This window comes from Peromyscus leucopus, chromosome 8b, assembly GCF_004664715.2.
Source record: "Peromyscus leucopus breed LL Stock chromosome 8b, UCI_PerLeu_2.1, whole genome shotgun sequence".
NCBI lineage: Eukaryota > Metazoa > Chordata > Mammalia > Rodentia > Cricetidae > Peromyscus > Peromyscus leucopus.
The window spans coordinates 66,472,684-66,498,738 of record NC_051086.1 but is presented as its reverse complement, the minus strand read 5'-3'; the positions used below and the strand labels follow the sequence as shown (position 1 = coordinate 66,498,738).

Below are 26,055 nucleotides of genomic sequence, written 5' to 3'. Positions count from 1 at the left end.
GCTTTCCCTCTAGAAACACAGCCAGTGCTTCTAATCTCTGAGCCATTTCTCCAGCCCCATTAAATGAATAAACACCAGGTAGCACACTAATTGTCTATCCTGGAGTCTCTACATCGAAGAATGGAGGATCTTCTTGAGGTAATATTTCTTTTATTTTATTTTCTTTTTTAAAGATTTATTCATTTATTATGTATGCAGTGTTCTGCCTGCATGCATTCCCGTAGGCTAGAGAGGACACCATATCTCATTACAGATGGTTGTAAGCCACCATGTGGTTGTGGGGAATTGAACTCAGGACCTCTGGAAGAGCTGCCAGTGCTCTTAGCCTGTGCTCTTAACTTCTGAGCCATCTCTCCAGCCCCTGAGTTATATTTCTAGAGCAACATTTGAGGTGTCCTTCTTTGCCACCTTTGCATACACCACTCGTGTGAAAGGAGACATATGCTCTGGGGCCAGGTGGAGGGGTGCACTCAAGGAAGCTAAAAGGCATCTTCCTAACAAAAGGGTAGGACATTCAGGAAGACCTAAAAGATGAGAGAAACTAAACCTCCGAGTCTCCTGTACACAGTTCAGTGAATCCTAGGTGCTAATCAACACCAGTTGTCACAGTTTCATGCAGGGAGCTGTCCTGGGTTCAGTCAGGCAGAGCAGAAAGTCTGTATTCAAAAGGAAAGTAATACTTTTACCTGCCACTTCCGGCCTCCAGTTGCTAAAGAGACCTTCGGCAGAAATAGTGATGCTGGAGCTTCCAGAAGACCCAATCCTCCAGTCATGTTCTAGAGCCATAGTAACAGAAACAGTGTGGCCCTAGTACAAAACCCACACATGTAGACCCGTGGAATAAAAGAGAGGACCCAGAAATAAGCCACACAGTTACAGCCACCTAAGCTTCAACAAAGCCCTAAAAATACACATTAGAACACAGCCTCTTGACCGACTTATCCTACTTCCTGTTTGTGCTCACTGCTCATCTCTGAGTGTCATGCTTAGGCAGGCAGCTTTCTAATACAATCAGACACCACGTCCTTCTTTAGGTCTCGGTGGTTTAAGAGTCGCATGGTTGGCAGCAGCCATTCTGACCGGGGGTGAGACAGGATATCAAAGCAGTTTTAATTTTCATTTCCCGGATGATTAAGCACCATTACTCTTTTTAAAAACTTTTGAGAGTATGTATTGGTCGTTTGTATTTCTGAGGATTACCTTTTAACATCCACTTAATGACCCCTGTAGGCTTCACTCGAGAGATTCCAAGTGTTGCTCTGGTACTAATTTCTATTGGGCTTTTAATGCTTCATGTGATGGAGATCTGCTGGTGACAAATCCCTTGCTGGATCATTTTGTCAGGAAAGAACGTCATTATTTTCTGTCCAGTGGGGGGAGGGGGGGATTGAATTCTAGGTTGACTGTAGTTTCTTTCAACACTGTAGATTCATGGTCCTTGGTTATATAAACAACCTGGAAAATAAGCATTTTAAATAAAAATTTGAAGATGGTGGTCTGAAGACATACTGAACTGGAAAATGGAGTTTAGAAGCATGGGAAAACAGGTTATGAACTAAAATGCATATCGTGATGCCGTTAACTGTTTTAACACATGTCTGATAAGTGTAAATGCGTTAGGAACACACAACATATAAAGATCTGCAAGTATGAAGGGTTAATGGTGGTTAGTTTTCACCTCCGAGGACAGGGGGTGAGATCCTGATAAAAGCTCCTCTCTCACTCCCTAGACTAGCGTGAATCTCTGCTCCTGCCAGAAGCTTTCCACTGCAGAGAACTCGGCCTTCAGGCAGAGGCAGCAGCTCAGGGCTGTAACCCACTGGGCCAGGCCTGCAGTGAGGAGTTCTGCCCACGGCCCAGGATGAGGGTTTAGCTGGAGAGAGAAGGGCTGCTAGACAGTCCAATCCACCCTAAACCAACAGTGAGCTCAAGCTGGCAGCGTGCCAAAGACCTGCAGCCGGCCCAAAAAAAAAAAAAAAAAAAAAAACGAACAGTTTCGTTTTCCCCTAAGCAGAGTACTGAAGTTAGAAGGGTTGATTTCAACAGTTGGCTGCGACCACTGTCCTACCCAAGCTGGAGACAGAGCTGCTCCTCTGCGCCTCACAGGCCGGTGACCAGTCCCCCACTGGAACTCCACCCGACCACAGACCCGCAGGATTTGTGCCAGTGACTGATTTCTGGAAGGCAAAGGTTCGTGCCTGTTTCCAACTTCTGTTTTCCGAGGCAGCCAGGGGAAGCGGAGCAAGAACTCGGAGTTCTTTCCCTCAGATTAAGAGGTGAGGATTGGGCGCAACCTTCGAAGGGGCCAGGGTCGGATGGGAGGCGGGAGGCAGAGGTGAGGGCCTGGGGAAGAGCTTTTCTCCTCTGGAATGAGTTTTATCGCATCTTGTGTAATTAATATAGGCATATGAATAGATTCGATAAATAGATTGATTGATAGATGCAGATCGATGGGCAGGTGCCTGAGCGCTTGGAGAGCCGAAGAGCAGGAAGGAGTAAGAATGGCGACGGAGACCAAAAGAGGAACTAAAGACGCCAGGAACAACTCGGAAGCTCAATGTATCTAACGTTTAGGATGGTTAAAGTTTAGCTTACGAGTTTCAAGTTTCCCGGTATTTAGTAGACTTCCTATTGGTCTCTGTTTCCGCAGCTTTGGCAGGGAGCAGAGCAACCATTGGAAAGGAAAGGCGGGACCTTACGGCCAGCCTGCCAAACTTATGCCCTGCAGCCCTAGCGCCACCACCGAGGTCTAGCCCGCCAAATCCGGAACCTGGTTGAGCAGCCCAGAAGCCAAGGTGACATCTGTGTGTCTCTTCAGCCTGAAGACCCAGGTATTTTATCAGGCTCAGCCACAAGTTCCTTAAAAAGGATGAGGATGATAGGGGATGATCCTGACTAGGCTCGCACAGGGGAAGGGAGACCAGCAGAGACAGAGGAGTGAGGGAAGGGGGGAGGGGCGGCGGCGTGGGGGGCGGAACAACGCATGCATGCACGCAAGGGCTGCCCTCAGCAGCAGGTTTCTGTGCTGGCAGAGCCTGTCACGGTTATCAGGTGCAAGTTAGATTCCGAGAGTGCAAGTGCTCAGGCCCCCAGCTGCAGTTTTTGAAATTGCAATGTTGAGATTCTACAGATGCGACTTAGAAACCCCTGTAAGATAGTGCCCTTAACTGAGGCACTGAGAGGCAGAAATAGCACTGTTACTGTCTAACCCGGAGTTTATAATCTAGAAGCTGTTGGAAAAGAGCCAAAGGACCCTGTGATTTCAGTTTCCCAAATGTCTCTCGTTCTACAGCTCTATTTCTTTCTGTTCTGGTTCTGCCTCAAGATAGCCAGTTCCAACTTGTTTTGCTCAGTGTACTGCTCCAGCCCGTCTACAGTTTTGTTCGTCCCACCCTTGCTTTCCACACACATCCATCAGAGGCCTAATCTTTCACCAACAGTTTCTACGGTAGTGTAAGGCAGACAAAGATCACTTTTCTTCAGTTCTCATAGAATGGTGCTATTGACTCTGAACCTGTTGTCCCACAGGCCCCTCCATGGTAGCTCACCCATTTCCTGTTGGGAGGCATTCTGCCTATCAAACTCTAGTATAGCATTGTTCTGTGTTATGTGACATTTTTAAGATTTTACTTCCTAAAAATATGTGGAGAGTGGGCTGGGGAGATGGCTCAGGAGTGAAGAAGACTTCTTGTTTCTGCAGAAAAGCCAGGTTCAATTCCAGCACCCACATAGCAGTGAACAACTGTCTATAACTCTGGTCCTAGGGATCCGATGCCCTTTTCTGACCTCTACTGGCACCAGGCAGTTAGCAAGGACATAGGGTTAGGCATTTTTAGTATCCAGATAAATATAACAATAGTATGTTGTAACAAGTCTTTCTCTGTCCCACCAGCCAGTTCCCAAATAATGACATGGAGAATTCTTAGTAATTATGAATGCTCAGCTTTAGCTTAGGCTTGTTTCCAACTAGCTCCAAAACTTAACCCATTTCTATTAATCTACATGTTGCCATGTGGCTCATGGCTTTTACCTCTCCTCTTGCATGTCCTGCTTCCTCTGTGTTCTGCTGGTGACTCTGCCTTTCTTCTTCCCAGAGTCCTATCTATACCCAGAAGTCCTGCCTAACCTCTTTCTGCTTAGTGATTGGCAATTCAGCTCTTTATTAAACCAATCACAGTGACACATCTTCACAGAGTGTAAAGCAATATTCTGCAACATTTCCCCCATTTTGTCTAAATAAAAAGGAAAGGTTTTAACTCTAACATAATAAAACTATAAACAATAAGAACAATTATCAGGTAAGAATTACATTCACAATGTCCAGTCCATTTGTATTTGGCAAATTCAGAGAAAATATATCTGTCCTATCCTGGTGAGTCCAACATTTTGTAACTAATTCACTTCTATCCTAATTTGTATTACCAACCCAAAACTTCTTTTAGACCTCAAAACATTTTCTTAGATAAATATTTTAAGCTTTTATGTCTCTCAACCTTATATACTTTACAACACTTTTGTGAGATTCAAATTTTCTGAATTTGGTAACAAAGAAAACTGTAACTATAACTATGTATTCTTCAACTCCATCCAAGAAGGATATCACATTACCTGAGTGTAGCAGGAATCTTAAAAGTTCTTATTAATAAAATCAAACCCGAGGCGAGTTATTGGGTTCCATGCTGGTAGATCAGAGAAACAGAACAAGCCACAGCTATCTCACCTCGCCGGATCCTCAGCTGGTCTTGTCTCCTCAGACTGGAGGCTTCTGAGTCCTCATCCGGAATGGGTCTCAGCTGAACTGTGCTCAAAAGCCTGAAGCTTAACCAGGCCAAATTCTTAACCAGCCAAATGCCTTCTTGTTTCTGGTTCTCACGCCTTATATATCTTTCTGCTTTCTACCACCACTCCCTGGGATTAAAGGCTGGCTTTCTGGGATTAAAGGCGTGTGTCACCTTGCTTGGTTATTTCCAATGTGGCCTTGAACTCACAGAGATCCAGAGGGATTTCTATCTCTGGAATGCTAGAATTAAAGGTGTGAGTGCCACCATTTTCTAGCCTTTGTATCTAGTGGCTGTCTGTTCTCTGACCCCAGATAAATTTATTAAGGTACACAATATTTTGGGGAACACAATACTACCACACCTGAGTAAACAGAAGTGCAGAACAAACAACTTCCAAAACTATAGAAATGAAAGAAACAGCTGGCTGTCTGAACAGTCTCCCAAGGTTCCTCTGTAACATTGGGACATCCATTTTAACCTACAGGCCTAGAATATCTGACAGACTTTTCTGTGAAGCAGAAATTTTGAATGACTGTCCCACCTTGTCTTGGCAGAGTTTGGCAGTCACTTTCTTTTGTGTCCCACTTGTCCAGTTTGGACAGCATAATGTCAGCATTCAAGGCAAGAGCAGTTCCCTGCCCAGTGGCTAACCTTGCCACAAAGAAAGCAAACTCCATGTGAAGATTCTTGACATCCATCATCCTTTCATGAAGTAGATTGGTGCTGCCAGGAGCAAATATGTCTCATTGTCATGAAAAGCCTTAGGTTATTAAAACATCTTAAATGCCATATTCTGTAGGTCTCTGAAGTGCTTGAAGACCATCTATCTATCTACAACATATCAGTTTAACCATGAAAACGTGTAATGTGACTACAAATTTGATTGTCATAGATGACTGACTATTAATCTGTGTTTTTTATCCTGAATCACTTTCAGGGACTAAAACTTTACATTTTTAAATGAGCTGCACAGGTACAATACCTTAAACAAGAATAGAAACATATATACAGTATAACAAAAACAACCTTAAATTTGTATCAATATACAAAAATATCTTAAACAAGAGTAGAAACATATAGACAGTATAACAAAGATAACTCTAAATTTGTATCAATATACAAAAATCCAAACCAATGTAAGATATTTGAGACTAGTAGTTGGTTTTTTAGTTTGAAAGTAGATTCAATAATCTACCCTTTTACCCTATTATTTCTGTATCCCCCTTTTTCTTCTCAGAATGAGATCCCTGAATCTAATCTCCTTTGCTGAGTTTTCTCCCTGACTATAACCAATAACAACTTGAAGTCAACCCCCCCCCAAACAATGATAAACATCCATAATCTACTGAACAACTAAAAACCACCCACCCCACTTCTTGAGAATGTGGATGTCATGTTTTCTAGACGGCTTTCTGTTGTCTGGGGGTGATGAATTCTTTAAAGGACCCTGAAAAAATGGAGATAATGGCCCTGGGAGAGCTAGCTGTATCATTTGTTGTCCAGTCTCTGAGTAATGGGAACGTTCAGGGCTTATCTGAAGTCCTGGCTGGAGGAGTGCATGAGGCTAGACCATTTCAGCTAGCAGCTTCGAAGTTCTGGATGTAGAACTTTGAGGACACTAATAGAGGCATTCTGAGGTGCTGGACCACCTGGGCTACTTGTCTTCATTGGCGTTTGGTCCTTTTTTCTGAAAACACACAAACTTTTAAAGGTAACATATATATCTGCATTAATACAAGTATGGCGTGTGTAGTGTATACTAATCAGCTAAAGATGATTTTCTGTTTTATGTTTGAGCAGGTAAAACACATCTGCCAACTTTATAAGTTTGGTTGGACTGTATAACCAAACCTCTATTCATGCCATATGAAAGGATGGCATGTAATAATAAATCATGAGGACTCTGTAGCCAACAAGATTTATCATGTCTCATCCAATCTCAGAGCTGTTCCCATATCGAGGGATCAGCTTATACAAGACTATCTTGTAGTCTTTCTTGACTTTTTCCCTCATATCTGTAGCCAAGATTTTCAGGAGATGTTCCCAGGTCAAATCTGATCTCAGTTTATTTGAAGGAATACATAGCTTTTCATTTCCTGTGGAAACAAAAACACAACCTCTCCCCCAATACCACATGTTATCTGACTTCCATTCTGAAGCCAAGACATCCCTAAAGTATAATGGTAATTTAATTCAGCAATCACTTCCACAATCAAATGTCTCTCAGCAGCTGTTGTTCTCTGTTCATTAACATTTTAAAAAATTCAAAATTAACAAAGCACCATAAAGGATCCAGGCACCCTGTGTATTTTCATCCTTATGTTGCTTGTACTTTTTTATATTATTTTACTCTCTCTTTAAAGACTTTATTATGTTTAAACCATTTTTTCTATGACTGTCTATACCCATTTTCTTTTCTTTCTTCAGCATCTAAGCACATTTTTAAATATACTGTACCCTTTTACAGGTTTTCTGTGTCTGAACCTGACTTTACTAAGCATCTATAGTATTCTCTGACCAGGTGGGACAAATCTTAAACTGCTACCACATCAGCCACCACATGGCTCAGCTTAGTGCATAGCACTCCCACACAGTACCGGCAACTGACCCAGCTCACAGTCAACAGCTAGTAACCATGCCTCTGTATGCCACTGAGCACCAGCCCGACTGAGACACTGCAAGACTAGGAAGCTAAATCTGGGTCCTTGTCCAGAACTTTTCTTAGCTTTCTCAGGCCCTGTGTTTGGATATTTGAGCCCCACATTGGGCACCATATATAACAAGTCTTTCTCTGTTCACAAGGCAGCTTCCAAATAATGACATGGAGAATTCTTAGTAATTGTGAATGCTCAGCCTTGGCTAAGGCTTGTTTCTAACTGGCTCTTATAACTTAAATTAACCCATTTCTATTCATCTGAGTGTTGCCATGTGGCTGGTGGCTTTTACCTTTCCTCCTGCATGTCTTGCTCCTTCTGTATCTGGCTGACAACTCTGCCTTTCTTCTTCCCCAAGTCCTTCCTGTCCCCAGAAGTTATGTCTAACCTCTTTCTGCCTAGCTATTGGCCATTCAGCTCTTTAATAAACCAATCACAAAGACACATCTTCACACTGTATAAAGAAATATTCTGCAACAGTGTGTGATAGAAATTGCAAGCCAAGCCATGTCTGTTGGCATTCATCTCTAAGACCTCAGCTTCTGCAGTCCTTTCAAGTCACCAGTGTGTCATTCATTAAATACTTTTTGTGGGGGGTGGAGTTTTTGAGAGAGAGTTTCTCTGTGTAGTCCTGGCTGTCCTGGAACTCATTCTGTAGACCAGGCTGGGCTTGAACTCAGAGATCCTCCTACCTCTCTCACTACCTCTGCCTCCCAAGTGCTGGGATAAAACTCATGCACCACCACCTCCTGGCATTTCACTAAATCATACAATAGACTTTCCAATCTCAACTTGCAGCACCTGTCATTAGCTTACATACCTGAATTCTCAGCAGGTGGCCCTGTGCTCCATTCTCTTATACCTTATTCCCTTTGTGTTTCTCCTGCCTCTCCAGGTTTTCATGACTTTTTGATATCTCCTTCCAGTATATTCTCTATATGCCCCCTAGTTCATTGGGAATATGTTCCAAGCTGTGAAATCTCATGCCATGGCACACCCTTGTATTAGGTGATTCCTCCTGCTACTGTACCTCAATGCTGATGGCTTCACTCTAACAATTCCAGTGAGTAGGTGACATTAGATACTCCTGGGAGCATTATTAAACTACAGTTTAATGGGCAAATATGTTCAGACACCTCTTTAATGTGCTTTTCCTCCCATAGCCCATATCACATGCGATGGTAAGTTCTACTTTCATTACCCCCAAAACAATTTCTAAAGAGAAAAGACTATTTTTATTACTTGATATTTTATTGCTTTGACAGGATATATTTGACTAAGACTAAATATTTTCAGTAAGTAGATGAATGAATTGTGTGCATGAGAGAATTAATTGTAGTAAGGGTAAAACAAGTGTTTGGATTGTTTGACTGTAGGACCAACATGGAAACAAATCTCTGCTTAGAGGTGACACAGTCTCACCCAGACTTGGTCATCTGTGTAAAAGAAGTGACTCTTGGGGAAGAAAACCGAAAGAAAATGGACTTAGTGAAGAGAAAGCTGGAGAAGACAAATATTACAAAGGCTGCCTGTGCTCTGTTAAACTCTGGAGGAGGAGTGATTGAGATACAAATGGCCAACAACAGTGATCATCCTGTGGAGATGGGACTGGACTTGGAACAGTCTTTGAGAGAGCTTATCCAGTCTTCTGATTTGCAGACTTTCTTTGAGACCCAACAACGAGGAAAACATTTTTACATTTTTGTTAAATCTTGGACCTGTGGGCCTAGAAGTGGTTCTGCTAAGCCTCGTATTTGCAGCCAAAATTCTTCCTTGTACCGTAGATCTGGAACTTCTGTGATTGAAATGAATTTTATAGATGCATTCACATTTCTAAAGGACAAGAAGAGTGTCAAATGTAGTCTGACTGATGAAGGAACTTCACCTGCTAAAAAATCCAAAACTATGCATCAGAACAACCCTGAATTAAAATCTGCTTCTGAAATTTTCCAGTGTGAGAAACTTGAATATGGTCAAATCTTACCTTTTCCTGAATCTACTTATATAGAGTTTAAACAATTCTCTACAAAAAAAATCCAAAACTATATAAAAAATATAATTCCAGAGTATGTCTCTGCATTTGCAAATACCCTTGGAGGCTACCTTTTCATTGGAGTGGATGACAAGAGTAAGAGGGTCCTGGGATGCCCAAAAGACAATATTGATCGGGACTCTTTGGAAAGAGTGGCAAAGGAAGCAATATCCAAGTTGCCAGTTTTCCATTTTTGTTCATCTGAAGGAAAGGTGTCTCCCCAGACCAAAGTCATAGATGTGTTTCACGAAGGGAATTTGCATGGTTATCTCTGTGTGATCAAAGTGGAGGCTTTCTGCTGTGCTGTGTTCTCAGAAGATCCCACTTCATGGATGGTAGACAAGGAGAAACGTATCTACAACCTGACTACTAAGGAGTGGGTAGACATAATGATGGATGCTGGTCCAGGTAAGAGGGGAGAGTTCTTCCTTCTCTGTCCTTTCCAACTCTTTTGAGTTCCTCTGTATCCTTCCTACTCTGAAAGTCTGAGTTCTTTCACCTACTGAAGTTGGCTTTCTCTGGATCTTGATGCTTTTTGGATACAAGAAATTTGTAGGACTGGAGACATGGCTCAGCAGTTGAGAGCACTGGCTGTTCTTCCAGAGGTCCTGAGTTCAATTCCCAGCAACCACATGGTGGCTCACAACCATCTGTAATGAGATCTGGTGCCCTCTTCTGTCATGCAGGTTTACATGCAGGCAGAACACTGTATATAATAAATAAATAAATCTTTTTTAAAAGTTTGAAATAGATTTCTTTTGTGGCACTGGTGTGCATATGCCACAGTTCACACATGGAGGTCAGAGACCAACATGAGTCACTTCTCCTTCCACCAAGTAGGTGCCAGAATTCGAACTCAGGTCATCAAGCATGGAGGCAGGCGCCTGTCTTAGTCATGGTTTCTACTGCTGTGAAGAGACACTATGGCCACAGCACCTCTTATAAAGGAAAATACTTAACTGGGGTGGCTTGCTTACAGTTTCAGAGGTTCAGTCCATTATTGTCATGGTGGGACATGGCAGTGTGCAGGCAGATGGTTGCTGGAGAAGTAGATGAGAGTATTACATCTTGCAGGCAACAGGAAGTGATCTGAGAGACTGGACAGTATCTTGAGCACATATGAGACCTCAAAGTCAGTCTCCATGCAGACGGGGCTACCCACCATCCCCACATTTCCCCATAGTGGTCTTGAGTGAGAGTAGCAGCAAATATTAGACAGAAGGATTATAGAGGGTGGAGATAAAGATAGAAAATATAGGATAGTCTCGAGAGGGCCTGGAACCTATTCCATCAGGGTTAGACGGTCTCTGCCCTAGGGTATTTAAAGGAATGCCAAGGGGAGGAGAAAAAGACCTCCCCCAGGCACAGCCAAGTGCAGACCATTTCAGGCACCTGCACACAGGCCCGTGGTCCAATCACCCTCTCTATGCAGACCTGCTGGCTAAAGCCACTAAGAAACCTGAAAATGGGCTTCCACACCTTCACACTGGCATACTTCCTCCAACAAGGCCACACTTCTCAATAGTGCCACTCCCTTTGGGGGCCATTTTCTTTCAAACCACCACAGCACCTTTACCCACTGAGCCATCTCACCAGTACCAGGAAAATGGATTTCTTATTTATACACTTATTATTTAAAATCCAGCACTATAAGATGCTGGAACCTCATAATAATGATCACCTGGTAACAAAGTTTAGCATGTTACCAACTCTGGGAGTCAGGAACCCACAAGAGATGTGGTATATTTCGGTTGGACTTAATTTATCTTTTTGCTAAATCTTCATTGGCTAATCAGTTTCTTGTTCTTCTATATAGACTTCAGGATGTTTTTCTTAGTTCTGTGAAAAGTATCATTAGAATTTGATAGGGTTTGTATGGACTCATTGGCCTGAGTTTAGTTACAGCCATTTTCACAGGAGGCTTTTTATTCTGGTTCCTACCTCAGGGTTGAAAGTTTTCATTAGAGAGGCCTCTTGCCTCCTTTGTTAGGTATGTTCTCAGGGATTTTTTTAAAAGCAGTCATTAAGGAGATTTTCCAGATCTGTTTCTCAGCAAGTTTGTTACTGATATATAGAAGAGCTGCTGGGTTTGTCTATTGGTTTTTATATCCTGCTACTCTGCGGGAGGTTATCAAGTATAAGAGCTCACTGGTAGAGTCTTTAAGGTCTTTAAGTTTAGGGTCAGATCATCTGCAAATGGGACAATTGACTTCTTTTCTATTTGTACACTTGCCTTGAATAAGAGTGAACCTTGATTTTAGAGACAGTTCTTTTAGTTTTTTCTCACCTAGTACAATGCTAGGCTTAGGTTTGTTATATGCAGCCTTTATCATGTTGATGTTTGTTCTTTCTGTCCCTGGTTTCTTCAGGGCTTTTATTATGGAAAGATGTAAAATTCCAACACACTCATTTTCTGCATCTAGTGAGATGATCTGTGATTTTTGTCCCAGATTCTACTTATGTGACACGTTGCATTTATTCATTTGCCTATATTAAGCCACCCTTGCCTCTCTGGAATGCAGCCTACTTGATCATGGGAGGTGATCTTTTCAGAGTTGGGTTAAGTTTGGTTTGCAGGTCCTTTTAAAGTTTATCATGGAAATCGAGCAGCTAATTTTTTTATTTTATCTTTTTATGGTTGTGCTACCAAAACAATACAGCTTTATGGGGTGGATTAATAGTGTTTCTCCCCTTCTATTTCACAGAATAGTTTGAGGAACATTGCTGTTAATTCATCAGTGACGGTCTATTAGAAGTCAACATGAATCCACCCAGTTCTGGGCTTTTCTTTGCTAGGATTCTCTACATCTTCCTGTTGGGTATGCACAGATGGGAGGTTGTATTTCTGTCTCAGCTCTTTGCAAATAGACAACACAATCTTCATGCAAATGTGAGAAGGTGCATTGAATTGAAAGGGATTTAGCTGAATTTTGGCAGCTGCCACTTGAGCAATCTTGATTTAGTTTGGGTAAGTGATACATGTGCAAGGATTTCTCCTTTGATCCTAAACCCTAGATTTTTCACCTCTTTAGAATACAGGTTTTCAAAGTGTTCCCTTACGATCCTCTGGATTTTACTGATACCTGTTGTAATGTTATGTCTTCTCTTTCATTAGTTGGTTTAGCTAAGGGTTTATCAATCTTATCTATTTTTTAAAAGGTCTGTTTTACTCATTCTTTTGATTATTCTTTTCATTTCTACTTCATTAATTTCTACCCTGATGATTATTATTTTTTTTCTATATACTAATTTTTGGTTTGGGTTGTTCTTGTTTGGTGAATTGTTTCTCTGAGTTGAAATTCCATGATGCTACTTACTTGAAATGGCTCTGGTTTTTCCATGTAATCATTCATAGCTATAACCTCCACTATTGGATGTGCCTTTGAAACATTCCAAAGGTTCCTATAACTGCTGCTTCCATTTTCATTTGGTTATGTGAATGTTTTACTTTCCTGATTTCATCAATGATGTGCTGGTCATTTGTTATTTAATCTCCATGTGTTTTTAAACTTCTGTAGTTTCTCTTGCTATTGGTTTATAAATTTATTTAATTTTGGTCTAATGAGAAACTAGACATTACTATTATTTTATTTAATTTTGGTCTAATGAGAAACTAGACATTACTTTTATTTTCTTTTTTGGTTTTTCAAGACTGGATTTCTCTGCATAGCTCTGGCTATCCTGGAACCTGCTCTATATCCAGAATGGCCTCGAACTCACATAGATCTGTAATGCCTCTCCCTCCCAGCTAGTGCTCTTGAGCTCTGAGCCATCTCTCCACCCCAAGCTTCTCTTTCTGAGTCCAGCCTCCTCCTTCCTTGCCATGTCAGTGCCCTGTCCTTCCTTGCCCCATGCTTACCTTTCACAGCTGTCCCCTGCCCACAAACAGTGGCAGGCAGACATCAGGATCCCTGATTTGAGATTGTTTCTTACTATCAGGACCCCAGGGTAGCTCAGTACTCACCAGTGGGTCCTCTATCCAGTTGACACCCAGTGAAGTGACATGGTGGACCTCCTCTCCACTGCTTACCTGTGATGTCAGAGGAGTCACTGCCTCTCCAGAACCTTCTAATTGGATTTGAAGCTTTTGAGGATTCTGATGTTGTCATGTGGATGGGACTTCCAGTCTCTTCACCAGGGCTGCTTATATTACCTTCTGGATCAAGCTTCAACTTCCCTTCTGTATGATTTCTGGTGTTCTTTCAATTTTTTCCCTTTGGAATAGAGCCTATGCTTTGTTTTTCTGATTGTTTTCATTCACTGGGTCACACAGAGGCAGCTGCCAATCAGTCATCTTCCCTCCGTAACCTGTGTGAAGACTTTGAGTCTCAGCTGAGTCTCTCCAACAGCCCTCCATGCTGCAGACCAGTGTATTCTAAGAAAGGACTGGAGAATAAAGTCGAGCTCCAAAAGCGTTTATTTCCAGGTATGAACAGCTAGTTTTTCTATTAAGAGTAAGAGACCATTTAATACCTTTGCTAAAAAAGAAATCAGTGAGACTGCCTTCTGCAACACCAAGTTTATGATGCAATAGTACTACAAATCCCTTGGGAATGAGGTGTGGGTACTGTTGAAGTCATCTACCAGGGTAACTGCAAAATCTGATAAATATGCAGCAGTAAAGGCCCACACCAGGAATTTAAGACATAATGTTGCCAGGGCTTGAGCACGTGCATTTAAGTCGGCTTCTCAAGGGTTCAGACACTGGGTTCAGAACTCACTGAACCAGTACAGCCAAAGCAAAAGCCTTACACTGGAAGCACAATGACACAGTTGACGGTTTTGTCAGCTTTTAGGGACAGAGGAAAGAACACAAGCATTCACATGGCGGAATAGGAGGGCACACAGGAACCATGAGTAATTTGTCTTCAAAGAAGGTGATGAGAATGAGTCACTAGGGTCTGGGCTTGGTTCAAAATAATAATTTAAGATGATAGATTATGTCAGCTTTTAGCTATGTCTAGGAATTCCTACTTAGGAAAGATCAGGGTTTCTAAAAGAAGGAAATAGCCTCTTTAACTTCACACTCTGAATATTTGTGAGATCTATTAATTGAATACAATACAGAGACATCCTGTGTATATATAAACATGTATGATGTCCCAGATAATTAATGTATTAGGATAGCCATAGATCCATTTTATTTTTTATTTATTTTTTTTCTTTTTTTGGGTTTTGAGACAAGTTCTCTGTGTAGCTTTAATGCCTGTTCTGGATCTTGTTCTGTAGACCAGGCTGGCCTTGAACTCACAGAGATCTGCCAGGGTCTGCATCCCAGTGCTGGGATTAAAGGTGTGCGCCACCAATGCCCAGCATCATAGATCCATTTTCAAAGTTAATTTACCTGAACTCTTTTTTACTTTTTAGTTTATCAGATTTTTTTTAACCTTCCACAAAGGAATCTGATATAAAAATAACTGCACAGATTTTCTTGCACTTTTTTAGGGTCAATAAATTCCATTTTGCTTGGCACAGACTTTTCTGTAAAATAATGGGAAGGTCACATCATTCCATCAGCTTGGTGGGATATGAGTTAAAGGGGATCTCTTAAGTTGTACTACACAGAAGAGCTTAGTTCCCTTTTTATTTTTAAAATGTATTATAATTTTAATTTTTATTAAAAACAGATTTTTTCATACAATATATTCTGATTACAGTTTCCCCTCCCCTGCTCCTCCCAGATCTTTGACACCTCCCCACCCACTCAAATCCACATCCTTTCTCTCTCTCTCTCTCTCTCTCTCTCTCTCTCTCTCTCTGTCTCATTACACAACAAATGGGCAACTAAAACAAAACAAACAGAAAAAAAATTAAAAAAACAAGAAACACATACAGAGCGCACGCATGCGCGCGCGCGCACACACACACACACACACACACACACACACACACACACACCACAATAATGCAAAATTGTAAACCATAATAAATAAGCAAAAGACCTGTAAGGTAAGAAGTATACCCAGACCAAACATGTGAGAAAAAAAAAAAAACTCCAAAAAACACCATTGAGTTTCTTTTGTGCTGGCTATCTATTTAATTCTCCATTTTAGACATAGTATGTGAATCATACGAAACAATACAAACACTTATTTGAAATCTTATCTATTCTTTCCATGTCCAGTGTCACCAGGACGTTTGACATATACTCCTGAATCCCTCTGGAGCGAGCTGTGCTCAGAGCATGAGAGATTGGAGAACTTAATAAACCAGGAAATGGGTTCTGTCTCCTGTGGTTTGCTGATTGTCTCTAGAAGCTGGGCTGTGGACCTGGACCTGGAAGAGAGGCAGGGAGTCATCTGTGATGCTCTGCTGATTGCAGAGAATAGCTCCCCCACCCTCTACACCATTCTTGAGGAGCAGGATGAGTGGGGAAAGGACTACTGTACCCACACTGCCTTTACTCTGAAGCAGAAGCTAGTGAACACTGGTGGCTACACTGGGCGGGTGTGTGTCATAACCAAGGTTCTCTGTCTGAGTTGTGAGAGCAATGTAGAGACCAGTGAGTTGTCAGCCTCTTCTTTAGATTACCCACGTTCCTACAACCTTGCAAACACCCAGGAAATGGAAGCCTTGCTGCAGGCCCTTGTGATTGTCTTGCTCAACTTCAGATCTTTCTTGAGTGACCAGCTTGGCTGTGAAATTTTGAATCTTCTCACAGCCCAACAGTATGAGATATTCTCAAAAAATCTCCGCAAAGCCAAGAAACTGTTTGTGCATGGCTTGCCGGGGTCAGGGAAGACAATCATGGCCATGAAGATCATGGAAAAGATCAGAAACACATTCCACTGTGAAACAGATAGAATTCTCTACATCTGTGAAAATCAGCGTTTGAGGGACTTTATCGGGTAAGTGTTTGGATCTTCTGTCTGTGTGTTATCAATCTGGGTTTGAATTTTTCTCTTAAGTTACCCTGATTCTTGGGAATTAGAAAGTACAATGACCTGTCACAGCAGTACTGTGTTGCTGGGCATGTGATACAGTTAGAGAAACACCTAATGTCCTTTTCACTGTTACAGGGCAAAAAATATTTGCCGGGCAGTGACCCGGAAAACTTTCATGAAAAATGAATTTGAGACAGACAGAATCCAACACATCATTGTTGATGAAGCTCAGAATTTCCGCACTGAAAATGGGGACTGGTATAATAAGGCAAGAGTCATCATTCAGAGAGAGAAAAATTCTACCAGAATTCTCTGGATCTTCCTGGACTATTTTCAGACCAGCCACACGCAACAGAGTGGCCTCCCAAGTTTCTCATGCCAGGATCCAAAGGAAGAGCTCACAAGAGTGATACGCAATGCAGACAGAATAGCTGTGTTCTTACAAAAGGAGTTACAGGAAATCAGAGATAACCTTCCACCCAGGATCCCTCCCAAGTGCCTGGATATACTCAATGAATTTACCTGGGCTCAAGGTGTATCAGGCAGCTTGGAGCTCAGACAATTGAGCATGGAAGACATGGTGATCTATGTAGCAGATAAGTGCAATTTTTTCCTGAGGAATGGCTATTCTCCCCAAGATATCGCTGTGCTTTTCAGCACAGAGGAGCAAAAGAATATACATAAAGGTGATTTCCTGAGAGAAATGAGGAAGAAGAGAGTGTCTCAGATGGATGATGTCACGTTTGACAGCATCCGTCGATTCTCAGGCCTGGAAAGAACCATTGTGTTTGGTATTGATCCCCATTCAATTGAGTGGCGCATTTCCCACAACCTTCTGCTCTGCTTGGCTTCCAGAGCAAGGAAACATCTGTATATTCTGAGGCTTCCTGGTCATTTTGCTCCTGTTGATATAGCTCAGTAGTAGAAGGGGATGCTTGAGGCCTAGGTTCATTCACTGGCGATAGGAAAACAAAACCTCATCTAGGCCCTTCTGTACAAGAAGAAAGGTAAAGATAGTACAAAGCTCTGTCCCGCAGTTTCAGAAAATGCTGACAAAAAGATTACCAGTGGACACTGAAAGTTGCTGTGCATCTCAGGCTGAAAACTAAGTTGCAGAAAAGAACGGCAAAACAATGTGCACATGACACATGCTGTGAAAAAACTAAAACCACAAAGATTGAAACTATAGATAAAAACAATACAACATAGTAAGTCATATCTGAGTTCTAAAATAGACTGCCATTTTAAATTGTTAAATACATTTATGAAAACTAAATGTATTTATTTATAAGTATAAGGACCAAAAACACCCAGGGCTCAGAAGAGAAACACAGGCCCACCTTGCAGCACCAGCCAGCAGGCCACTATTAGAGTGAGCAGAGGTACAGTATGGTGTCTTATTTGGATGGGGTGAGGAGAGAGAGAGAGAGAGTTCAAGTCCTATGGACAGAGGCATATCTGAAGAAATAAGAGAGGAAGGGAGTGGGCTGAGACGGTGAGGGAGCTGACTTCTTGACCAGCAGCAACACACTGGAAAGCAGGCCCTGCACTTTGTCGGGGCAACATAGCAAAGGTGATCACACTCACGCTGAGGACATGAGTGTGGGAGAGCTAGCCCCACTCCTCATCAGCCACAAGTGGCATGGGATGGGGAGAGATGCCCTTCCACCTCCCCTCTGCCCTGCGCCCAACAACACTGGAGGCAGGTGAGAGAGCTGGCCCTGTGGTCATAAGAGTGGGAGAGCCATCCCTGACCCCCACCAGCTGTAACACTCAGGAGAGCAGGCGCTACACCTCCAGGGCAGCACAATAGAGCCAATACTGTTAGTGCAGGTGTAGGTGATCCAGTCCTGAAATTGTGACTATGGAAGAGCTGTCTCCATCACCCATCTGTTGGACCAACCCTGCAGCTGCCCAGGCCCAGAACCAGGGTTATGACTTGGCCTGCCCCAACATCCACTCCATCTATGATCTGCTGGAACACGTGAAGGAACCTGACCCACAGAAACAAAGCTGCAGGATCTCCACAACACAGGGTGGCATCGGGACGTCCCGGAAGAGTCCTAGTGGAGGCCCTGCATCGAATGTGTAGTGGAGACCAGGGGCCTCAAACCAGACAAATGACTCTTTGCAATGAACACTTGCAAGTAGAGATGTATGGACAAAGGGGTTCACAGTGTGACTTGTTGGGTCACAATGCAGCTTCCATGATGAGATTTTTAATTCCTTCCCCTTTTTTAAAATTTTTCTCATTTATTTTCTTCCTTTTTTTTCTCTTCCATTTTGTTTTGGGGATACAGGGTACATGAGTGGAGGTCAGGTGCAAAGGGACAGGGAATGGACACAATCCAGATACATGATGTGAAAAACACATAGAATAAAAAAAATATTAAAAACATAATACTATTAAGTGGTAGTGAATAGTCTGGTCCTTGTTTCCATCTAAGCACCAGCTTTCCTGCTGTAGCTGGAGTTTTCCTGCCTTGCCCACAGTCAGGACAAACCTCTGTCACCCCCCAGTCCCACAGTCACTCAGACCCAACCAAGTAAACACAGAGACTTACATTGCTTACAAACTGTATGGCCGTGGCAGGCTTCTTGTTAACTGTTCTTATATCTTAAAGTAACCCATTTCTACAAATCTATACCTTGCCACGTGGCTCGTGGCTTACCAGCATCTTCACATGCTGCTTGTCCTGGCAGTGGCTGGCAGTGACTCCTGCCTTCCTGTTCTTTTTTTTTCTCCTCTCTGTTAGTCCCGCCTATACTTCCTGCCTAGCCACAACCAATCAGGTTTTATTTATTGACCAATCAGAGCAACTTGACATACAGACCATCCCCCAGTACAGCCAAGTGCAGACCATCTCAGACACCTGCACTCAGGCCCATGGTCCTAATCATCCTCTATGCAGACCTGCTGGGTAACGCCACAAGGAGCCCAAGAAGGGCTCCCACAGGACATACATTAACATCCCACAGCACTTCCCCTTTCTTTTTTTAAAAGGAAGGTTTTAACTTTTACACATCCCCAAAGTCAGCTTGGTATATTTGGGAATTTGGGCGTAGCTTCTCTTACTACTTCCTGCTGAAGGGGGCGCTGTATCTTATGGGGACACAAAGAAAATTTTAGGATCATGGAGTAGTCCGTGAGACAGTATCGTCTGAGCCAGTTGCCTTGAAACGATTCTGGATGTTGGATCATCTGGGCCATGGTGTCATCGGAGACCTTTCAGGTGGTCTTGGCTGGTCAAACCTGATGTATCTTAATCTGGAACAAATCCATAGCCTCTGGCTTTCTGTGGGAACAAAAGCAGAGTCTCCTTTCCAAAGCAAAACATCCTTAGACATAAATTTCAAAATTGAAATACCTTTAAAATATACACATTGATTTAACTGAGCAGTCTTTACAATCAAATGTCTTTCTGCAGTTAAAAATCCCAAAGACAATATAATCCAGACTCTCTGTGTGATATCCATCTTTACATGGCTTATTTTTTATATTACTTTTACTTTCTCTTTAAAGACTTTATTATTTTAAAACTTTCTATTTCTTTATATAACTGTCTATGTTCCTTTTCCTCTCTCTTCCAAGCCTATGTACATTTTTACTCACATTGTAAAGCATTTAAAGTCTTGTTCCATCTGAATCTGTCTTATTGTGAATCTATTGCTTTAAACTGCAGCATTTGTAAGACTAAAACGGTGCTATGGCTGCTGGCTCCGCCCACCTCAGCTTCCCAACATGGCGGTGGTACATTCACCCCCAGCTCTGGGAGCTATTGAGGGTCTATGCTTTTATCCAAGCAGCGTGTAGCCCAGAAACCTTTTTTGTTTTGTACTAGCAAAGGCTAAATCCACCACACAGCTTAATGTGCCACTTGCAGAGGCCTCATTCCCGCCATACTGCAGGTCGAGCACACACACTAGGAACCTGCCAGTAGCTCAAACCTGCAGCTGCCGCTCATTTGAGAGACACAATTAGGAAGCTGTTTTTAGCTCCATTTTAGAATCTTTTTTCAGGTTTTAGGTAGAAACTCTTGCCCTCTCGTTGGGCGCCATTTGTAGCTGGAGTTTTCCTGCCTTGCCCACAGTCAGGACAAACCTCTGTCACCCCCCAGTCCCACAGTCACTCAGACCCAACCAAGTAAACACAGAGACTTACATTGCTTACAAACTATATGGCCGTGGCAGGCTTCTTGTTAACTGTTCTTATATCTTAAAGTAACCCATTTCTACAAATCTATACCTTGCCACGTGGCTCGTGGCTTACCAGCATCTTCACATGCTGCTTGTCCTGGCAGTGGCTGGCAGTGACTCCTGCCTTCCTGTTCTTTTTTTTTCTCCTCTCTGTTAGTCCCGCCTATACTTCCTGCCTAGCCACAACCAATCAGGTTTTATTTATTGACCAATCAGAGCAACTTGACATACAGACCATCCCCCAGTACAGCCAAGTGCAGACCATCTCAGACACCTGCACTCAGGCCCATGGTCCTAATCATCCTCTATGCAGACCTGCTGGGTAACACCACAAGGAACCCAAGAAGGGCTCCCACAGGACATACATTAACATCCCACAGCATCCTGCAGCCTTGCAGGCAGCCCAGTTAAGAGGCCAATGGAAGGATGCACTGCACTTGACCTCTACAATGTGCCTGCAGGTCTGTTCTTTATACCACTCCGGGTTTTTAAGAAAGGATTTAAAAAAAATAATAAACTGACCAGATCAGTACTTGAAGTAATTCCATTCAAAGACAAAGAGGCAGGAAGAAGCAAAGAAGGAAGGGGGGGCGGGAATCACACAAGATGAAACCCTGCCCCCAGTGAGAGGAAACACAGAAAACAAGGGAGAGCCAGAGGAGGAGGAAGAACCAGCAGAGGAGGAAAAATCTGAAGAAACTTCTAGGGAAAGGTCATTTGCGACTCTGTAGAGGCTAGAGAGGATTCACACAGCTGGCCTTTGAACAGTAGAGAGATGTACAGCTTAGGGGATGTCTGCTTAGGGGAGTGGATGAAATAGAAGAGATAAGAATCTGAAACAAAGGTGTAGTGATGCTTTGGAAGGCTACTCAAAACCATCCTTACCCCTAGTTCACGTAGCTTGCCTTGATTTCTGTTTTATCTGCTATACCATGGTGTGGTAGTTTGAATGTAATTGTCCCCCATAATCCCAAAGAATCTTAATCATAATCCCAAAGAACGTGAATCTTAAAAGGTCTTATTAATAAAAACCAACCCGGTGCCAGTTATCGGGGTGAACGCTGGAAGATCAGAGAAGCAGAACAGGCCACAGCTAACCTCACCTGATCTCATTTCCTCAAACTGGAAGCCTCTGTGTCCTCATCCGAATGGATCTCAGCTGAACTGTTGCTCAGAAGCCTAAAAGCTTAACTGGTTCTAGTTCCTGATCCTCATGCCTTATATACCTTTCTGCTTCCTGCCATCACTTCCTGGGATTAAAGGCGTGTGTCACCATGCCTGGCTGTTTCCAGTGTGGCTTTGAACTCACAGAGATTTAGACGGATCTCTGCCTTTTGGAATGCTAGGATTAAATGTATGAGTGCCACCATTTTCTGTACTCTGTCTATCTTGAGACTGTTCTGTTCTCTGACCCCAGATAAGTTTATTAGTGTTCACAATATATTGGGGAACTCAATATCACAAGTGGCAATATTGGGAGGTGTGGTTTTGTTAGAGTGGGTATGGCCTTGTTGGAGGAAGTGTGTCACTGTGGGGGCCGGCTTTGAGGTTTTCTATTCACAGGATACCACCCAGGGTCCCAGCCAACTTCCTGTTGTCTACAAGATGTGGGACTCTCAGCTATTCTTCCAGCACCTCATCTGCCTACACGCCACCATGCTCCTCATAATGATGATAATGGATTGAACCTGAAACTGTAAACAAGTCACCCAAATTAAATGTCTTCCTTATAAGAGTTGCCATGGTTGCCAGGTGGCGGTGATGCACGCCTTTAATCCCAGCACTCGGGAGGCAGAGTCAGAGGCTTCTCTGTGAGTTCAAGGCCAGCCTGGTCTATAGAGCAAGATTCAGGACAGGCACCAAAACTACACAGAGAAACCCTGTCTAGAAAAAAAAAAAAAGAGTTGCCATGGTCATGGTGTTTCTTCACAGCAATAAAAACCGAAACCAAGACACTTGGTGATACAGCTTTCTTTTTATCAGCATTTTCATGATACTCATTTACCCATCTTCCTACACTGAATCTGTTGCTGTTGGTGGTTTTAGATATAGCTCTTGTTTGTACCTTAGTGTTCATTATATTTGGAACCAGTCTACAGATCTCTGGGTTTTATTTAATAAAAGTTCTTTACTGATGTGTAAAAACCTGAGCTTCTGATAGGGTACAAAGTAAGAAAAGGTTGACAAAGTAATATGAGAATATTCTACTTTGAAAGACAAGAGTACCTTGTATATTACATATATGTACATGCAAACTTGTGAAAGACATAAGAATCCAATTTCAATGGTTGAATTATAAATGATATTTTCTGCTTTCTTTTGTTTTTTTCAAGACAGTGTTTCACTGTGTAGCCCTGACTGTCCTGGAACTTGCTTTGTAGACCAGGCTGTTCTTGAACTCACGGAGATCCACCTGCCTCTGCCTCTCAAATGCTAAGATTAAAGGCATGCACCAACACCGCCCAGCAAAATGGAAGCATTTAATTGGGGGCTTGCTTATAGTTTTAGAGGGTTAGTTCATGATCATCACAGCAGGAACCAAAAAGCAAAGCACTGGAGCAGTAGCTAAGATCTTTACATCCTGATCAGCAGGCAACAGACAGAGATTGGGCCTGGGTGCTACTGAAGCTTCAAAGTGCACATCCAGGAGCACACCTCCTCCAACAAAGCCACACCTTCTCCCACAAGGCCACACCTAATCCTTTCCAAACAGTTCCACTAACTGGGACAAAGCATTTAAACATATGAGAGCAATAGAGGCCATTCTTACTTAAACCATCACGCAAGGTCTCTCTACATAGCTCTGGCTGGCCTGGAACTCACAGAGATCTGCCTGTTTCTGTCTCTGGAGTGCTGGGATTAAGGCCAATACGCCTGACGCTACAGTTCTTTTTGGTCTATGTAGAAGTGAATCAGTTTCTCCTTCATAATCAAGATCGGTCACACAGGAAGTACAATTAACTTTTCTGACAATCAGTTCAGCAACCCGAGAAGTCCAAAGAGCCCAGGACAAGAGTCTTGGCTCGACATGTCATAGGACCAGCTCTATCCAGGGTATTGGATCTCCAAGACCACTAGACCCAAGGTGACAGTATTGGCAGCACCACTTCCCTAAAACCATATTAGATATGATCATGAGATGGTCTGCTGTGATCCATTCTACCTCTTGATTGTCAGACAGTTATGTTCTAATATATTCTACCTTCTGTAGAGGGCTCTCAACCTTGTGGTATTGTCTCTAAGTTTGAGCTGAGATTAATCCTGTAACAGGTAATGTCTACATTTGTATACAAATTGGCTGATTCTGAATGAAGGACACATGATCCAAGAGTTGTATAACCTTGAGCACATTGCTAAGCCATTGTGGTATAATTTCAGCTGGAATATAGTCCTTCGGGTTACCTTGAAGAACCCTGCTGTCATGAGGACTTGTGTGCCAGCAGAATGATGGCTAAGCATTGGTGCCATCCTGTTCATTCTTAGTCAGGGAATGTTCAAGTTGCTTAGCTCTCTATTTCAGAAACGTAGGATCACACCAGGATTCCAGTGTGTGGAACCCCAGCTGTGAACCTTCAAAGGAAATTTAAAACCAAATGGAAAACATTAGTCTCAAATAGTCCCTCTAGACTTATAGAATGCATAGGAATAGGTATTTCCATTTGTGTGCAATTATTCTAGAGTATTGAAAAAAAAAAGTTCACTCTTCATTTGCAAGAACATTTCCATAGAAAACCTGTAAACAGTTCTAATAAAATGCGTTCAGAATTCTTCTCTACATGTGGATAGTTGTTTGCTGTGATCAAATTGAGACAAGAAGCAACTTCAGGCCGGGTGTAGTGGTGCACGCCTTTGATCCCAGTACTTGGGAGGCAGAGGCAGGCGGATCTCTGTGAGTTTGAGTCCAGCCTGGTCTGCAGAGCAAGTTCCAGTACAGCCAAGGCTATTACACAAAAGAAACCCTGTCTCAAAAAAAAAAAACAAACAAAACAAAACAAAAAAGCAATTTAAGAAAGGAAGGGTGTATTTTTTTTTATTACAGTTTGAGGTTCTAACTTAGGAAAATGAGGCAGTTTTTAATGGAATTAAATTTAAAATGTTTTAAAGGAAAAATCACCTCTTAATACGATTGTATCCACAGTGAGGAAACAGAGAAAAATGAATGTTCATGCCCAGCCCATACAATTACCCCACCCACAATTAAGTTGGACCACTTCAGTAAGCCAAATGTAGAAACCCCCTCACAGACATGCCTAGATACGTGTCTCCTGGTGATTCTAGATTCTGACAAATTGACAATATTTCTTACTTATTTTCTGAGACAAGGTCTCACTGTGTCACCCTGACTGGCCTGGAACTGGCTCTGTAGACCAGGCTGGCCTGAAAGTCACAGAGATTCACCTGCCTCTATCTTTTGGATGCTAGGATTAAAGGCATGTACCAATACCTGGCTACAAGTTAACAATATTGACCATCATAACAGTATAGCTGGTGTATTAAAATAAGGTAGCATTTGTCTCAGGGATGTTACGCATAATTTTCTTCTCCCACAAGTGTAACAGATTCATTTATCTTAAGATTCAATTTAATATGTGGAAATCCATTATGATCCGTTGCATCATGGTTCGTTAAAGGAAAAAACCTGACAATTATCTCAATAGAGACAAAAATGTAACTTAGTACTACATGTCACACTCTCCAGAAAAAGCTCCACAGAAGGTTGAAACCAAAGGGGAACTTTCTTTTCCTGTGACTGGGAAAAGACCTCTGCTTCTGGGGTCTTTTCAAAGTCACCGGTTATGTCATTTCACTGAATCCTTTGTGGGGAGGGGAGTGTTGAAACAGGGTTTCTCTATTTAACAGCCCTGGCTGTCCTGGATCTCGCTCTGTAGACCAGGCTGGCCTTGAACTCAGAGATCTGCCTGCCTCGCCTCCTGGGTGCTAGGGCAAATAGCATGGGCCACCACCATATGGCTGACATTTCCCAAGGTTCCCAGCAAACCTTTGAACGGTTGGAATAATAGATATTTTATAGGGTCTATGTGAGGCAGTTCAAGAATGGCTCATTCTTACAAACCACCCACTACCTAGGAATGACCTTGGCCTCTTTGTTGGACATCTATCTAGTTAATTGGAGGGAGTCTGTCTTTGGATGTAACAAAATAAGAGATAAAGCGATGCCCTGGATTCCCCGGGGGTTAGTAGGAAAGGAGAGGAGAAACTGGAGCTGACTCCCACATCATCAGGTGCTACAGTTTCAGTTCTACTAACTGCCTACAGATCCAGACCAATCCAGTGTGATGGTGAAGCCAAGGAACCTTCTTCCCAAAGGATGAGCTCAGCCAAAACTCAGAGAAGAGGGAGGAGGCAAAGAAAAATCCCTCCAAACCCAGAGGTCATCACTCCTCCCCAACCCCAGACTTCTGCTCCAAACCCAGAGGCCAGCACTCCTCCCCCACCCCAGCTTCAGCTCCAAACCCAAAGTCTAGATTGGAACCCTGTCTGCACCT

The 26,055-nt window shown here is 42.6% G+C and overlaps 2 protein-coding genes across 2 annotated transcripts in view; one reads left to right on the top strand and one right to left on the bottom strand.

The window, feature by feature from the left end:
* The first annotated feature begins 1,997 nt into the window (after window positions 1-1,997).
* Window positions 1,998-18,091, top strand: LOC114691564 (schlafen family member 13). Its single transcript, XM_028867006.2, has 6 exons — window positions 1,998-2,276; window positions 2,651-2,831; window positions 8,812-9,875; window positions 13,741-13,893; window positions 15,592-16,315; window positions 16,487-18,091. The coding sequence occupies exons 3-6, from the start codon at window positions 8,819-8,821 to the stop codon at window positions 17,271-17,273; spliced, it is 2,721 nt and encodes a 906-aa protein (XP_028722839.2). The 5' UTR covers window positions 1,998-2,276; window positions 2,651-2,831; window positions 8,812-8,818; the 3' UTR covers window positions 17,274-18,091.
* The window catches only part of Slfn5 (schlafen family member 5), a 29,646-nt gene continuing 19,268 nt past the window's right edge, over window positions 15,678-26,055 (bottom strand). The window contains exon 4 of the mRNA XM_037200537.1: window positions 15,678-15,743. Within this exon, the coding sequence (XP_037056432.1) occupies window positions 15,718-15,743 (26 nt within the window). The 3' untranslated portion in view covers window positions 15,678-15,717. The remainder of the gene's footprint in view (window positions 15,744-26,055) is intronic.

What these genes read in the sequence shown, in the direction of transcription:
- LOC114691564 (XM_028867006.2), top strand. Translation starts at nt 8,819, where the DNA reads ATGGAAACAAATCTCTGCTTAGAGGTGACACAGTCTCACCCAGACTTG. An exon ending in AATGATGGATGCTGGTCCAG is followed by an intron (nt 9,876 to 13,740) that starts GTAAGAGGGGAG and finishes TGGGTCACACAG; the next exon opens with AGGCAGCTGCCAATCAGTCA. An exon ending in CCAAAAGCGTTTATTTCCAG is followed by an intron (nt 13,894 to 15,591) that starts GTATGAACAGCT and finishes TTCCATGTCCAG; the next exon opens with TGTCACCAGGACGTTTGACA.